Source organism: Pseudorasbora parva, chromosome 2 (assembly GCF_024679245.1).
Source record: "Pseudorasbora parva isolate DD20220531a chromosome 2, ASM2467924v1, whole genome shotgun sequence".
Taxonomy (NCBI): Eukaryota; Metazoa; Chordata; class Actinopteri; order Cypriniformes; family Gobionidae; genus Pseudorasbora; species Pseudorasbora parva.
The window spans coordinates 24,866,841-24,885,498 of NC_090173.1; the positions used below are offsets into that span (position 1 = coordinate 24,866,841).

General features: G+C 37.5%; 1 protein-coding gene across 1 annotated transcript in view; it reads right to left on the minus strand.

The window, feature by feature from the left end:
* The window catches only part of LOC137038390 (neurexophilin-1), a 40,127-nt gene extending 26,499 nt beyond the window's left edge, over positions 1 to 13,628 (minus strand). Inside the window, exon 1 of the mRNA XM_067412910.1 lies at positions 13,131 to 13,628. Within this exon, the coding sequence (XP_067269011.1) occupies positions 13,131 to 13,184 (54 nt within the window). The 5' untranslated portion in view covers positions 13,185 to 13,628. The remainder of the gene's footprint in view (positions 1 to 13,130) is intronic.
* Between the last annotated feature and the right edge of the window lie 5,030 nt (positions 13,629 to 18,658).

Below are 18,658 nucleotides of genomic sequence, written 5' to 3' on the forward strand. Positions count from 1 at the left end.
ATCCTGCCATTTCTTGCAGACCTCTTTACCCGATCTTTTAACTAATAATTTAACTTTTAACTTTTAATTTGGTAGCAATGTCCTCCCAGATGTTTTGTTTCTCTTTCTTTGTACGATGCCCTTTAAATCTGTTGAAAATAATATATTTTCCCGCTCCACCTCCTCTAAAAGGATATTGATTTCATCTTTTTGAAAGGTATCTTTTTTTTCAGCCATTTTGTCAGTGCCTCAGCCTGTAGGTAGTTACTTTATATAGACGTGTTTTGATTGCTAATCCATATCAGATGACAATTATTAGGTGAACCGTTCAGAGGAAACGATTCCATTTAAGGTTATGTTTCAGCACTTCGCAAATGGACAGCGACTGGACGCGTTCTTGCGCGTTCATGTTAAGTACATTTTTGGGAAACGTACGTGAAACTTCGCTCGTAGAATGCACTCTTCATAGCTAAGACTCATTGTTATTGGGAAACCTGGCCCTGATTGTGAAATACTCAGACCGGCCCGTCTGGCACCAACAACCATGCCACGCTCAAAATTGCTTAAATCACCTTTCTTTCCCATTCTCACATTTAGTTTGGAGTTCAGGAGATTGTGTTGACCAGGACCGCACCCCTAAATGCATTGAAGCAACTGCCATGTGATTGGTTTAGATAATTGCATTAATGAGAAATTTAACAGGTGTTCCTAATAATCCTTGAGGTATATATATATATATATATATATATATATAATGGTTGTATTTTATATATAGTATAATAGCTGTATATAATAGTTTCAATGTAGCTAGCTTCATTTTGTTAGTAACTTGTAGGGTAGCTAAAGGGTATAGCTTCAATGTAACTTAACTGCTTTAACTTACAAGTATCTTGTAGCTTGTAAAGCTACAGTTTCAGAGTAGTTTATCCAACACTGGTTGCTAAGGTGTAATAAATTAAAAAAAATTCTATAATAATAAATCACGTATAACACAAAGAAAAATATCATTCCAAATATTGTGAATCTGGTTAACACCGTACACATAGCAGGATTGGATTCTGGGGAAAATATATGCAAGCTCTTTTTATTTTCGCAGATATTAATATTAATAATAATAATAATAATAAAGCTTCAGGGTCCAATTTTATCTATACTGCTTGCATTTTTAATATTTATTCTGAAATACTGAACAATATGTGTGCTTATTTTAATATTGTTATGAAAAATCTTTGCTCAGGAAAAAAAAAATACCTTGCATATAATAACTTGTCTTTGAAGTGCATTTTTCAATATGGATTTAAATTAATCTCATATCAGAGGTAGGATTGCAGGCTGCTGTGGATAACCTTTTAAAACAGCAACCTCATGGCCTCAGAAGGCTGAAATATTCCATAACGAGTGTGTGAGAGTGTGTAGCCTGCTCTGGCACTTTGAATCACATCTCCCCTGGCAATAGTAGAACAGACAGATACACTATTACAGTTTCAGACTGATGGCACTGGAGAAAGAGGTACATGTTTTTGCCTAGTCGTTTAAAGAAACAGGCACTGCAATTAATGTAAACTTTCTTGAATGGGATAACCACTGTCCACAAAACTCAAATTTCTTTCTGAAACAAAGAATATGACAGTTTTTTTCTGATGTCCAATAAAACAGTAGCTTTGCAATTTTGTTATATACCTTTTTCAGACTTGAACAGCAACAGATCTTGTTTTATAGTCCTGCCTCCTGAACCCACATCGCTAATCCGATTGGCTTTTGTTTTTCTAATTTGTGAGAGGCCATAGCTACATTTGGTTGTACAATGCGACAAAGCTCCTCCAAAATGTAGTTGCGAAATTTACTGCAGAAATCTTACAGTCCAAAGTATATCAGAGCATGGCATTCTAAAGAAAAAAAAAATTACAATCTTTTAATCAAAATGTAAAAACTTTCTCTACACTCTACACTCAACACTACACTTTTTTTCCCAGTTTGTCTGTTTAATAAAAATCAATGCATCACATTGTAGAAGTTAACTTTGTTGTGATTGTCATTTTATATTGTCTCGGATCTAAGCCCAACCCCTAGTGGTTGTCCCGATTAACCGTGATTTGTCCCTAGCAGTAATTGTAATACAAAATTAAAATATGTTTATATATAACCACTGCTGTCAGATTGTGATGATGTGGTTTTTATGTTTTACTTATTTTATTTGAATTTTATTTAACCAGGAAAAATCTCATTGAGATTAAAATCTCTTACAAGAGCATTCTGTGAAAATGCGCAATTTCTGGTAATGTTACACAAACATTCGTTCTCTAGTCCCAAAACTTTATTAATTCTTAAATATGGATATTTTTCTTACACAAACACATCAATTCACTTCTAAAGGCATGTATTAACCTCCCGGAGCCATGTGGAGCACATTATTTGACAGACAGATGCATTTTTGGACTGCAAAAACAAAATTATACAAAATTATAAAGCTTGGATTAGCCTGGATTTTTTTTTAATATGACTTAACTTTTATTCGTCTGAAAGAAGAATGCTATATACACCTAGGATGACTTGAGGGTGAGTAAACCAATTATTATTTTTAAATCATTTTCACAATTTTCCAAAAATCTAACATTTCTGCTTCTTCACATATCTTTTGATCCGGCAATCCTGTACTCTTTCAGAAGATGTGTCAAAGTGCCAGCAGTAAAAACATGGAAAGCCGGAAATTTCCATCAATGGCAGGGAAGCATTGTCTCATTAATGATGTGGCAAGGTGTTCCTATCAATGATGTGGCAAGAGTTTAGGACAGCTGTCAGCCAGAAAGGGTAGTAACACCAGCCACTGGATGTTTCCACAAAATAAATATACTGGCAATCCAGACTCAATATCTTTACAAATCTCCAAAGACGAATGTAGAAAATGAATCTAGAAAATGAATCAAGGTAAACTGATTAATTTTCAAAGGTAAAGTGTATGTCAATAAGCCTGAAAATATGTCTTTAATTTGGTGGTATGATTCAGATGATAACCTCTGAGCCTATGAGTACTCAAGGTACTGCACACTGACAAACATGCACTGTATTCAAGACACTGTGCTGTTAACCTGAGTGTCAAATTAAGTTTGAATATTATGCAGAAAACAATATGTATGAGATGAGATTTTCATTTTCTAAATCACTCCACATAATTGAGGGAGAGGATGGGAAGCAGACAGGGTGCAATGAAAACTACCCCTCTCTCTCTTGCTCTGACTCTCCGTCTCTCAATAAGAGCCGAGTGCTCCTGTGTTTCCTCAGGCTGTTGGATTGAAATCTCCATCTCTAATATGACATCAATTTTTAATTAAAGGCCCCAGATCCCACTCAGATTCCTGAGTGTTCGCCGACACATTTATTTCTCTCACTCTTTGCAACAGACCTCATCCTCTCACGCTGGGAGATTTCTCCTTCTGTTACATGATTAAAATCTGCAAACGGCTCTGCCCTTAGAACTAATTATTCCACACCAAGACAAGAGGCACAAGGGAGAAAAAGAACACAAAGGGGAGAGAAAGGTAATTTCACAAGAAACAAGCCGTTTGACTTTTAATGAATAATTTATTCTGGCTTCAAGGGGGTCACAAAAGCCAATAAGCAGACCCTTACACCCACCTACGACCTCAGACCCGGCTTCTCGACAAACATCAGTCTCTTTCTTCTCTACCTCCTCCTCACCTCTGTCTCTGTGCCCCTTTTTACATGGCCCGTCTCACTTGAACTGACCATCTGAAATTATTTGAATGGGTTCAGTGATACTCGCTGAACCCATCGAATTCAGTGATGCTCGCTGAACCCAGGGATAATTCAGTATTCACGGCGAGATGGCGGCGCCTGAGATGGCTGTCAAATTTTTGCATTTTGCCATATTGACAGAGAGAACGTGCATTTGGGTGCAAATCAGCACAATCTGGTCTGTGAGATTTGAGGCAGGTATAGACAGGCTGGGAAGAGTGAGGTAGGCTGTGAATGGAGAGAGAGAGAGAGAGAGAGAGAGAGAGAGAGAGAGAGAGAGAAAGTGTGTGTGTGTGTGTGTGTGTGTGTGTGTGTGTGTGTGTGTGTGTGTGTGTGTGTGTGTGTGTGTGTGTGTGTGTGTGTGTGTGTGTGTGTGTGTGTGTGTGTGTGTGTGTGTGTGTGTGTGTGTGTGTGTGTCTGATGGGCTGCCATGATTTTGAAACTATTTTATATAAATGCTGGGAGGAGAAAATGCTTTCCATATCTTTTGTTCTTAATGCCAAAGGCTATGCATCCAATTAAACTTAAACATGTTGTGTGACGTCTTTAGAAAAGCATGAATAAAACTAAACAAAAATGGAAAATATAGCGCAAATTAAATATGCTGAAAAACAGACCTCATTCACTCTAAAAATTGCTGGGTTTAAAACCAAGTCGGGTTAAAAATGGACAAGGTTTGAATGGGTCCATTCTATCAATCCTGGGTTCAAGCAACCCAATATCTGGGTTTGTCCATTTTCAACCCAACTTAAGTTGTTTATAACCCAGCATTTTTTAGAGTGAATGAGGGTCTGTTTTTGAGCATATTTAATGTGCACTATATGTTCTATTCTTGTTTAGTTTTATTCATGCTTTTCTAAAGACATCACGCAACATGTTTGAGTTTAATTGGATGCATAGCCTTTGGCATTAAGATCAAAAGATATGGAAAGCATTCTCAAAAAGTACATTGTCAGTCTATGTCGTGTTAACTTTACACATTGTTGGGCCTATTTAGTCTGATTTCTGAAACAAAGCCACACTCTAAAAAATGCTGGATTAAAAACAACCCAAGTTGGGTTGAAAATGGAAAACCCAGAAACTGGTTTGTTTGAACCCAGTGAATGGATCCATTCAAACAGCCCAATTTCTGGGTTTGTCTATTTTTAACCAGCATTTTTTAGAGTGCAGTTGAGAACCAATGTTTGTTGTCCCCATAAACATGTTGTCCTGGGCCCTCCCTGTGAATTTTAGTGCTGGATCTGGGAGTCATAGGGTGAGGCTGGGTGATAAAGGGTGACATGCACAGTAAGATCCAACAAGGCTATATGTGGCAGTATGTAAGACAGTACTCTAATGGAAGAAGTTTGATTCTGTCATCGACATAAACACCATCCTAAACTACATCTGTTCTCTCTTCCTTCCTCCACGGCTGAGAGCACAGCTGATGCACAGGGTAATGGGATTCTCCATAGCACTGTAGGACAGGCTCTAACAGGCAGTTTAGATCTCATCTATTTGACCCCATTTGCACTTGTTAGGACCATTCATGGAACGCACTGAGAATCAGAGAGGGAGAGAGAGATGCAGAGAGCTGGAGAAAAAGACGGGTGGGGAATGAAATTGTGGACTCCTTTGATAAATTCTCTAGTAAGAAAAGTCATGTCTGGTATTAAGGGATGACTCTTGGTGTGATCACATTTCAAAGAAAAAGTATCATGAACATGATTCTTTTAGTGCTGTTACTACAATGTTTTACGTCGTTCGGGAAAGTCTGAAGATCAGTACCCACTCTATTCTAGGCTTGAATGGGATGTTCTCCACATCTGATAGCAAAAATCAAGGCTGAATTTAAACTCTTTATTCACCCAATACAATATGTCAGTTCAAAGTCCTACTGACAACTTTGACAATGGATGTAAGCAATTTCTTTTTTCAATTTATTGTTTAAATTGAGCAATTGTGCATATATTTTAATATTAATTATTTGTGTTTTACATATTGGAATTATTTCATCCATTAGTATACTGCTCTTTAGACATCAGCCATTAAAATAGACATGCTAATCTTAATGTTTTCAAATTGTATTTGTTGCCAGGCTCAGAGGTAATCCTTGAACTGTCAACCCGCATAAGCTTTAAAATGTCACAAATTCAAAATGATGCGGACACTATCTGGGAGGAATAAGAAAAGCAATATAACTCATCCAGCCTTGAAAGTTTGGCCAACAGATGCCTTTGTCACACCCTAATGATGTCAGCAGATGCCTTTGTCACACCCTGATGAGGTCACTGCAATGCTCTGGTAGTACAATAACCATCTGTCTACAGTCACAGATGGTGACAGATGTCCATGCTTCAAATAAACTGGATGCAGCACTGTGTCCATGAAACTCATCTTTGCCCCTCTCTAGTCTCTCTAGTCTATTTGAAGTCCAAAACCTCGTCAGACATAAACAAATATGTCCTCCTCTCCAAGTCAATAATTGGTCCAGCAGTTAATTTGCTTTCGTTGAAAATGGTTTGTTCTATGTATTGATTGAAATCCACACTGGAAGTAAACCTTGAAGTATAATTTGAACATGTTTGAATAGCAGTATTGTTATAAGACTCAAAAGTACTAATACTGTTTCATGCATTCTGACTGATTTACACTGTTAAAGAGTTGGATTTGCATGGTTGGATTTGCATGGTAACATGGTCAACATTTCCAAAAAATTAGTTGGACATATAATAGAGTATTTCTGTGTCAAATACATAGGATTCAAACAAGTTAAAAAAAAAAAAAAATTATAATAATAATCAGAATATGGCCCTGTATGAGTGAGTGTGTGCACTCATCAACCAGAGCTAGAGCAAGCTTTGTTCGGGTTATGGGAGCCGTCGGCAGATTTCATTTTGTTGTTAGACCAGGAAATCAACAATGCCACTTAAGAAGTGTGTTTTTGGTTTTGAGGGAAATATAACATTGTTCAGCTCCCCAAATAACCCAGCTTTAAGTAAACAGTAGATGCAGTTTTTTTTTTCCAGCAAGTTCTGCAGAGTTCTGCAAGTGTGTTTGTTTGTTCCCGGTCATGTGTCTGAACCACAGGCGGTGAGTGAAACTGCATCAAATGTCTGTGTTTGTAAGTGCATAAAATGTAAACAACACAAACGTATAGTGAATCCAAAGTTGTGTGTGTGTGTGCGTGTGCGTGTGTGTGTGTGTGTGTGTGTGTGTGTGTGTGTGTGCGCGCGCGCGTGCGTGCGCACATGTTACTCTTTAGCTCTGCCCACTGCATGCCTACACAAGCTCGGCTGTTCTCGGAAAGAATCGCTACAGCGTATCTGTCTTTTATAAATATGATCAAACTAAAGACTCTAAGATATGAAAGAGATATGAAGGATGCAATACTACTCTATAGGTACTCAAGATTAAGATGAGACTGGCAGAAACTGTGTGTGTTTGTACATTTATATAAATGCAATAAAAGATGTAATTATAAACTGTGTTAAGTTCACAAAAATGAACAATGCTTTTACATCATTTAATAATCTTAGTGAATGTATGTACTGTAAACTGTTAGGGGTCAACAGTACATATCCAAATAGATTTTTAACATTAAAACATGTTAGCATTAAAGAGTTTACACATTTTGAACTACCATTAACATTTAACAAAAATGAATAAATTAACATTTAGAATAAATGTATTTAATACATAATTTAGCATTAACAAAAATGTATAAATGATATAGAAGTTGTTGATTGTTCGTTTCCCCAAGGAACTGGAAGATTATGTGAAGAAATTTGGTGTATCGCTTCATTCCAAAGTTCAAATGTGGTGAACTCTGACCTGTGATCTGTATAATGTGAAGATGTGTGACAAACACAAGACAAATCATCAAGGCACTCTCTCGCTGAATGAATCTCTATTCTTTCAACACTGCAGTCAGTTTGGTACTGGCATGATATAGCTGTTTGCTCATCTGGTTTAATGTCACAGACACGACATGACAAAGGTAACTCTGTCGCCCCCTTGAGTACTTAGTTTTTTTTTTGTTTTTTTTTCCATTACAGTAGAGCACATGCACTTTCCTTGTCTGTGTTTGCTTAGAGTGTTTCTGGTCTTAAGAAAATGGCCCTAGTCACAATGACAAGAGACCACTACAAAGTCCACATGCTTAGTATAATGTAAGCATGGTAACTACCATTGTATTAGTTTCAATTAAGCAGTGCTTCAATATTTATGCCGTGGCATTTAACTGAGATATAATTGGATGTTGACAGTAGGGCTTAATAATCTAGCTGTATAATCAGAAGCTGTGCCAGTTTAGCTGCATTTCTCTAGCTTTATCTTCATGCCAATGATGCCAATCTCTGGGAAGGAGGTGGATGGGAGACCTACTTGCGCTTCACCAGTGGTCAGCCAGTCTGTGCTAATGCATACAAATGATTAGAAATTAAACATCTTTTATCACACATCACAATGGTAGACAGCAGTGTTTATGAAACAATGTGTCTTTCACAGTACCTTTGGTTCAGTGTCCTGTTTGTCTACGAGTGACTAACTTGCTCTCTTACTGTTTGAAGATGAACTGTGGGTCAATGTAGGGGACAGTTTTCTTGTACAGTGAATCTGGCCAGACAAGGCAGCAGACCGTAAGAGATAAGAGGGGCTTTGTTGAACGGGTGAATCACTGAATATCGGACAGTTTATGGTGTGCAAACTAATTTTTAAGCGCTTAAAATCAAGCAACGCTGTTTAAGCGACATCAGATTTGGACACAGCTGGAGTTGAAACTCTCTCCTGAATGGCTTTGGGGCTATTGTGTCCTGTTTTTGTTTCTTCTTTTTTTTCATCTTCTTCTGTGATTTACTTTTAGAAAATGTCCGTCCAAGATGAAACGTCCCTCTAAACTTAACGAAAAGCTTTCACTCATACTGATCACAAGTGAGTGAATTGATGTTTTGTGCACACACACGTACACACACACATGTATACACTTTGACAAACAGTCTTTTTAATCTTTTCTGAGTATGCCAAAAACCAAAGCTTACCGCGCACACCCAGACAGATGGACTGGAGTTGTCAGATTTTAATGTCAGTGTTTAGTTTATTTTCCCTCTGTGCAGAAAGTGGACTGCCGGCTCTGAAAAATTACATCTTGTAACTGTATTAATTTAATGAGCTCATAATAAGAATGATGCTAGGCCAATATCATCAACATAAACACGTTTAACGCTGTAATTGCCCGCAATAAGCTCTCGACTGCATGACATTGTGCTGTGGAGGAATCACCTGAATCATCACAATCAGGAGTGAAAGAGGGTGGAAAGGATAACTCTTGATTCTGTGAATATTTAAAAACAGAAAGGAGTTTGTTGCCTTTTTGTTTTAAATTATTATATATTAATTTAAGTTAAGTGAGATGTGTGCATTAGTGTACGTTCACACTGCAGCAAAATATTTCTGTCGTTTCCGATTTGAGTGCTTGATTCGGTTTCTGTGATATATGGTAATGACAAACTCATTCTACAACTGAGTTTAAAGTGACAGCACATTTGATTTAAAGTCACAATGTGATGAAAGCAGCAGCATATCTTCCTTTCACATTGTGAAGTACACCAGAGTAAAATGGACTACTGTAAAAGAAAGAAATGTAGGGTGGAGACTTAATTCTATCCAAGGGTTATTAGAGGCAACTCTGAATGTGAACTTTCAGTCGTTTGTGGAAAAACTAAAAAAAATGCCATTCAGAAGATTTTCTGCTTTTACCACAAAATCAAGTTTTAATTAAAAAAAAAAATGTTACATAGATGGATGAACCATTCACAAGAATATGAATAAGATGGATTTAGAATAATAGATAGGGTGAATTTCTATTTCAAGGCGACTTTAAGTATAGTGTGTACATAAGCAGTACAGAACCGAAACAACTGTACTCAGTACACTAAATGATAAATGAGTGGATTTGCTCCCATAACTTGCAATGCAGACTATGTATATGTGGCTGGCCAGGTTTTAGATGTTTCTAACCTCATAAGCATCAGTTGATCAGTTGATTTTCTTAGTTGCTAAATTCAGTCAGCTCATGACAAAGGGCACACATTTAATGAAAGCTCCCGAGTTTAACTAGGCAAGCCCTTAAAGGCTTTATTAAAGCAGGCTCTTTAGTTTCAATAAGCCGCTGAAAATTAAAGTTGATTATTAATGTGCTCTACATGCCTATTAATAACAATGGCATAATAGTATTTAATAAGGGATAATTCACAGATTGCTCTATAATTTATCAGTGTCATACGGCAAATGAATTACCCATGATGCCCAATTTTGGTGTGCGAACACATAATAGCCATTTTCTTGCGTCTGACTCTCCCTCAGGTTATAAGTAATGTGGCAGATAAATGGCCTAACACCGTAAGCTAAATTGGATGATTACATTATTAGTGTCTTCCTGACGTAAAGTATGGTTATATATCTGAAGGTATTCACTGATTGCATTCTGCAGGTCACAAAAGGAAACCACGTGTTGGTATTTTAATTAAATTCCTTATAACCTTCACCTGTAATTTTATGAGTCGGCTTTATTCAAGCCTTTCTTTTCTTGGCAATATATATATATATATATATATATATATATATATATATATATATATATATATATATATATATATATATATATATTGTTGATTTCTATAAGACCATTGTTGATGCCCTGGTATGTATGCTGTGCATTTCTCTCAGGAATGAACCCCATCATATCCGAAGTTGGGTTACAGATTTAAGGGGATGTGACCTTATTACATTTCCTCTCACTGGCAGCCCCGCTCAGTTAATTAAACGTAGGTGTTTTGTAATTATTCTAGGGAAGATTTGTCATGGTTATTAGTTGTCCGCCCCCTTCCGAATAGACAAATGTAAGTAGCCAAATGGGGGGCTTTACAGCAGGAAGCTGGATTTGTACTAATGCAACATCCTGCCATAAGACCCTGTATGTGGCATAATTAAACTCTACAAATAAAGCAATGCTTGTTTGTTGTTTAGATCCCTAATTCTGATATGCTTCCATTTTTTCCAATTTAATGAAATCATTTTGTATCCCTGCAGAATACAAGAGGATTAAAATGTGTCAAAGAAGAAGTCATGAATTATTCCAGCTACACAGCAGATAATTGTAACACAGAGACTGCTAGAGGGGGATTAAATTTAGACTGCGGGTGTTAAGCTACAACACCCTTGCAGCAGGTGCATAAAAAAACAGGCAGCCGTACACAACCTTTGCTCTAAAGTTAAAATATGGATATTTTACTCATTGGAATCAGTCATAGGTACACCAAGAGCAGTGTCAGAGCAGAGATGAGAAATTGATTTTAAAAAAATGCCCACCCCTACAGGAATTTTTTCTTTAAATATTAGCTGTGGAGAAAATCTTGTAATTTGGTCTGTAGGATTGTTAGAGTATCATCTGTCTTTTTCTTACAAGTGCCATGCCTATTCAAATGAGGCACGTGCCCTCAGACTGAACAAAGTGGGTTTTGAGAGCTGCTAAATTATAGTAATATTAAGTAGTAGTAGTAGTAGTTTCACAAATCATGTCAGAAAAAAATTCTACATATGCTGTTACGGAAATTAATTTTAGTTCAATCGATTCCCATCTTTCATAATTTGTTTGCCTTAGTTCACCTAAATGCTAACAATAAATCATTATTAACCCTGATTTAACGCAAAGCTTTTTTATTATTATTATTGTATTTTGCCTATTTTAAATGTATTTCAAATTGTAGGTTGGGAATTTGAACCGTGTCCTCTTCAAGCCATGGTATTGCAGAGTATGTGAGTGGTGCAAAGGGAAGTTTTTGTACACTCTAAAAAATGCTGGGTTAAAAACAACCCAAGTTGGGTTGAAACTGCACCGACCCAACAATTGGGTTGTTTTAACCCAATGGTTGAGTTGTTCTTACCCAGCAATTGGGTTGTCTTAAGCAACATTTAACCCAACCACTGGGTTAAAACAACTCAACCATTGGGTTAAAACAACCCAATTGTTGGGTTGGTGCATTTTCAACCCAACTTGGGTTGTTTTTAACCCAGCATTTTTTAGAGTGTATGTCAGACTCAGAACGTTGAACGGCTTTTGGCCTGTGCTTTGATTATTGATAGAAGCTTCCCATTGCAATGTATATCTGAGTGAAGTACTTATTGTAGGGCCATCGGTTATTGTTTGGGTTATTTGATAAGTGTCTTTTGCTATTGCTGTGTCATGTGAGTGAATGGGTGTCCCGCCCTTGCACCAGTAAACACGTCATCAGAGAAAAGATGCAAGTGGAAGGGGAAGTTAGATTGATGAACGACTACAGGACACATCCATTTTAAAACAAATAATGATGTGCACTGATAAATAATTTATAATAAATGCCACAATATTGGTAACACTTTATTTTAGGGTTCAATTATCTCTATTAACTAGCTGCTTATAAAACTAGGATATTGGCTGTTTATTGGTAGTCTGCTTATAAAGCACATATTAATGTCTTATTCTGCATGGCCAAATTCTACATCTCTTAATCCTACCAAATAACTAAACTTAAACTCTACAAAACTACCTTACTAACTATTAATAAGCAGTGTATTAAAGGTTTATTGAGGCAAAAGTCATAGTTATTAGTGAATATGTGTTACCTATACAAAAGTAGCAATATTCCTAAAAAAAAAAAAAAAAAAAAGAACCTTCAAACTTTTAATTTCAACTTCTTTGAGAAATATTTTCATTGACAGAGAAGAACTGGCCATTTTGGTCTGAAACTAAAGTTACTTCATGTTAAACTGTTGTACAAATTGGCCACTATCACATCTCACAGTTGTGTAAAAAAGAATCAGCACACTTGATCTTGTGATATTGCTTAAATATTTTCTACAAACGTTTTAGCATTTTTATATTGTTTTTACTTTCTAATATATATATATATATATATATATATATATATATATATATATATATATATATATATATATATATATATATATATATATATACACACATTTGGGCATGTCTTCTAAAAAAGCCTGTACCCTACATGTCACTGGTGCCACCTCGAAAAATGTCGTCCCTGAATTTTCTCATTTTCTTTCCCCCTTGTATTCCTCCACACACTCACACAGAATAGACCGAATAGGCATGGGACCCCTTGCGCGCGAAGCGAACCGTGATGTTCAAGAAAGAGTCGATACGCGCTCGAGCGGGTCCGCCTAGGGCTCGCGCCCTAAACTCTTAAGTGTGAAGCGCGAGCGCACGGCGGGAAGACTATAACGGTCACCCTTGACGCACAGGTGACGGCCACGTGAAGCGCACCACTCAACCGCTGACAGAGACCTCGTTCGGTTCAATAAACACAATACAGAAACTTAATATGACCTCAAGCCACCCCATAGCCGCTTACCAAGCACGCTGTCCCGTTGAGGAGCAGCAGGATGAAACCGTGGTCGGAGCGCATCTCGTCGTTGTCCTGCTGTCGACAGCTCTTCGATCAAGAAGACGCGGTTCCCCCGGTACCGTATCCAAAACAGGCGAGACCCGGTCCCATGTCCAACAAAAAGTCAAGCGCGAGCTCTTCTCTGAGTGGAATCCCACCTGCTGTCTGTCACGGTAAACTCCCGCTACTTGGAGCTCGTCACGTCCAAAGGTGTGTGGAAACTGACAGGACACTTCATCGCTGCCGTCTGCGTACACTTTGCTCCGGTTCGTGTTGCTGTGTGAAGAGAATCATCTCCGTTATCCGCGCTTTTATGTGCTGGTGACGGTTAGGTTCCCAGTGCGCGAGCCTGACCGGAGCGCAAACTCTTGGAGCGTCGCGCATATCAGTACATGCAGACTGGCAGCAGGGCTCCTACATACGCTGACGTTTTAAACCCCCCTCTTTCTTTCTCTCTCCCTCGCCAGAGCCCCAATCATACTTTTTCACTATTTTTCTTCATCTCTCTCTCTCTCTCTCTCTCTCTCTCTCTCTCTCTCTCTCTCTCTCTCTCTCTCTCTCTCTCTCTCTCTCTCTCTCTCTCTCTTATTTTCCCTTCCTTCCTTTAACCTGTCGGTTCCCTTCATACATTCTCTTTCCTAAACCTGTCACATTAATTAACTCAAGTCTTTTATATGATCTATATTCTATATTTATCGATAGACATCCCTGGATATGAATTCTTTGTTGTTCCTGGAACAATGTTGTGTCATTTGGGGTTAAAAAGATATCTCACCCAAAAAGGAAAATTTAGTTTGTAAAAATGTAACTGCCATTTAGTTATCCTCGCATCATTTCAAACTTTATTTCACCCTCAGTATTTGTTTCTCCACACAATGAAAGTCAATGGTGACTGATGCGTTCATTCAGCATAATATCTTTTGTTTCCCTAAGAAAAATAAATCTAGTATGGGTTTGGAACAAGTTTAAGGTGAGTACATTGTTAAAACATTAAAAAATGTTTTTGGATAACCTATTAATAAGTGATTAATATGCATGTATGTCTAGGAACATGACGGCAGGAGCGTAACAGGTTATTAAACCTGATGCCAGCGATACCTTGCCTCAAGGTACAGGCTATTCTTAATGGTTTCTGTTATCTGTTTTTGGTTATTTGGCCCTTTTTTAGTCATCCAATGTACTCTCCTCACCACCTAACTGGTAATTGGCCCTGGGAGAGACCTACTTGGTGTGTTGGGATGCAATATGTGTAGCCTTATTGATTTTAAACACCCGGCATCCTCTGCCTTATACAATGCCAGTCTAGTATGAAATCAGATCACCTGTACCATATAGCCATCTGTGAAAACACACTTGATTGACACACTTCTGTTATGAGCCATACTTTTTTTTTCTTGTTTATTTCTTTTTGGGACTCAAAAGGGGTGATAATTTACCTCTTTTTAAATGTCATTCATTTTCCCTTCATCTATGCACACATTTAGAAAAGTGACCTTTGACCCTCTAAGGTCACTGTACATCCCGTCAAATATTAATATTGGGCATTAAAGCAGTGCGTGCATGTATGATTAAGTGCAAGTCTGTGTTGGCTTGGTGATGGAACGGTGAGAGGGCAAAGGGTCAAGTTCTCTGATTGAAACCCTGGAGATTCAGACACTAAATGTAAAGATTGAAAAGCACTGAACCGGAGGAGAAGAAAAAAACAAAGGGGATCAGAGCAACAGACTGATTAAGAGATGTTTCTCCCCCACAAAAATAACTTTTAATAGAAAGTGATAAAACACATCCATTAAAATGTGTCTGCGATACTGTGTGAGATACTTTTGGGTTACTCTCATGAAACATGACAAGAACATGTCCAGGTTATATTTCACCCCAAAATTAAAGAACCGAATAAATCATCTAATTATTTACACCATGGTATTTGTTGTATTTGCCTTTATGTTGAATTATATAATATGTTGAATTATAATATATATATATATATATATATATATATATATATATATATATATATATATATATATATATATATATATATATATATAATATCCAGACTAAATTAAATAATGATAATTAGTACAAACCTCATATTACTTGTTATTTGTTACTAGAATCATTTCGTTAATTACTCACCCTCATGTCAATGAACATCCGTAAGACCTTCGTTCATCTTCGGAACACAAATGAAAATATTTTTGTTGAAAGCTGATGGCTGAGAAAGGCTTCAGACAGGCCTCCATTGGCATTCAGTACATTTCCACTGACCCACTCACAAGACCCATAAAGGCACTCAAAACATCAACACAAAGTCCATCTCACTACAAGGGCTGTACAATAATTTTACAATGCGACAAAAATAGTTATTGTGCGCACAAAAATCAAAATAACGACTTTATCCACCAAGTTATTGACGTGAACTCGACGCATGCGCGAGAATATGACGCAGCTCTGCCGTTCGAATACATGACCCGGAAGAGGAGGAGCGCCGCTATCACATGAGTTCACGTCAAAGACCTACACGGAAGACAATAGGTGTTTCTCAATGTCAAGGATGCTTCCTTGGAAGGACGGATCCTTCAAAGTCACTTCCTTCAGAGGCTAGGCGAGGCTCCTCTTTAGCATTCGGAGAACACGTAAATGGAACAGGCTAGCAAGTACACGTCATTACGTCATTACGTCAGTGAAAAGGTCCGTTGGCCATCAATAACGTTATGTGTAACGTTATTTTTATTTTTTTAATATCAATACAGTAGTAATTTGTACCGGTATTTAAACGTTAAACTTTACTTATATTTACTATGGTTATAACAAATGTTTGGTAACGTAAATAAAAGCATTGTGGCAAGCAGCGAGGTGAGGGTCCGTGGAGTGATAATGAGCGGCAGCTGATCGCCGCCACACCGGTCTCGGCTTGCGGCAGTGACGGGAGTATAATTGGAGGAGCATGGAAGACGAGAGAGGACTAGGCCTGGACATTATGTTTTGGTTTGTTTATGTTTTATTATGTGTGTGCGGGCAGTCGCCCGTGAGGGGGCTATTATAAAGTTGTTGAACGTTTGCCGGTTCCTGCCTCCTTCCTTCCCATCTACAAACCCCGATACAAGCATATTTGCCCCGTTCACGCTCCGAGTCCGTCTCCGGGAACGTCTGATAGCAAAGCTGCGCGCATAGGATTGTGGGTGATTTGAGAACGCGAAGTTCTCGAATGAAGGACTCAGTCCTTGGTTGAATTCCGAGGATCCTCGACATTGGAACAGTCCTTCGTCGGATGTCGATGACGTAGCATCCTTATAATTCTGGCTTCCGAGGATCCTTCCTTGACATTGAGAAACGCCTAATAACTTGGCGGATAAAGTCATTATTTTTTTTTTTTTTGCGCACGAAAACTATTCTCTTCGCTTGAACTCGCTTCGAAAAATTATTGCACAGCCCCTGTAGTGAGATGGATTTGTGTCGATGTGTTTAGTGCCTTTATGGGTCTTGTGAGTGGGAATGTACTGAATGCCAATGGAGGCCTGTCTGAAGCCTTTCTCAGCCATCAGCTTTCAACAAAAATATCTTCATTTGTGTTCCGAAGATGAACGAAGGTGTTATGGGTGCTCAACGACATGAGGGTGAGTAATTAATGAAATCATTTTCATTTTTGGGTGAACTAACCCTTTAATGTAAAAGAATTCAATTAATCACATAAAATTATTATGTATATATAAATACACATTCCTTGTATATATTTAAGAAATATTTTGCAAGTATATATATATATATATATATATATATATATATATATATATATATATATATATAATGTGTGTGTGTGTGTGTGTGTGTGTGTGTGTGTGTGTGTGTGTGTGTGTGTGTGTGTGTGTGTGTGTGTGTGTGTGTGTTGCATATTTGCCAGGCACTACAAATAATGTAATTAACTTGACAAACTACATCATTAAAATGGTCTTTGACCTCTGTTGTTATAAAAATATTATTATATTATAAAATGCTGCATTTTCAATAATTCTTATTTGTTATAAAACAAGTTTAATTTCTGTTATGCCATATATACATTTACATAGATTGTGTGGGAAATGTGAAGTAGACATTTTAATTAGTTTTTATAAAATTCATCCAATTAAATTTCTTCTGGAGTATTCAGAAGCAATTATGCATAAGGATGATATTACAAGCCATGCAGAGTGGGTATTTGCGACTGAAAGCGATAGTGTCTCTGTTTGTGTATGTCTGTGAGCCTGCATTAGTGTAGGGATCAGGACTGAGGGTGTTAGTGGCTTTATCTTGTTTCACAACACTAATGTCATTTGAGTGTGCCGAGTTGGAGACAGTGGGTAATCCAATGAGAAGACACTGTGCCTGCGAGTCATGTACAATAGAAAGGTCTTTACCACCATCTTGTGTTGATTTTTGTTGCTACAGCCATGCTGGAGAAAATTGTCCCATTGTTTGTCAATGGCTGTGTTTGAAACAGTGTTTGTCTTGCTGCCTCGGTGCTCAGCACTGGTTAAAGGGTTCAAAGCACACAGTTTCTGCTAATCTGGTGTTAATCTTGAGTACCCATAGAGTAGTATTGCACCTTTCTTATCTCTGAAGAGTGTTTAGTTTTATTAGATTTATAGAAGACAAATACAGCTGTGCTGATTTTCCCCCCAACATTTGTAGGAGTGGTTGTAGGTGGAGCTCACACACACAAAGTACATCATGGCATTATCCCTGGTTAACTTTGGATTCACTATACGTTTGTGTTCTTTACATTTTATGCACTTACAAACACAGACATTTGATGCAGTTTCACTCACCGCCTGTGGTTCAGACGCATGATCGGGAACAAACAAACACACTTGCAGAACTGCATCCACTGTTTACTTAAAGCTGGATTATTGTGGAAGCTGAAAAAGGTTATCTTTCACTCACAACCAAAAACACACTTCTTTAGTGACATTCGTGATTTCTTGATCTAAAAAATAAAATGAAAGCTGCCGACTTAACCCAAACAAACCTTGATGGGTGCGCTCTCGCTTTAGCACTGGTTGATGTGTGAACACACTCATACAGGGCCATACTCTGAAAAAACTTTCCGAAACGTGTTCGAATCCTGAAGGAATGTATTTGGCACAATCATGCATCCAACTTTTTTTTGGTCCATGTTTAGTATGACAACCAACTCTTTAACATTGTAAAGAAGTCAGAATTAAAATATTAGACCGCCCTTTAAGGTTTGAGACTGCCTTCCAAGGTATGTCCACAATGTCACGCTGAAAGTCTAGAAAAAAAATTAAGTGACCTTTAGATGTGAGACTGATAAAATATGTCTTTATGAATACTACACCGTAAACCCTATTATGCACAAATCCATTAAATTAACCTCAAAATAAAAAAAAATACTAATTACGAGTATTTAGAACTTTCTTTTTCTTTTGAGTTCACAAAACAATTTAAAGTAATTTGAATTGTTTTGTTGTTTTGAGTTTTATGGAATTGTTTCTTTT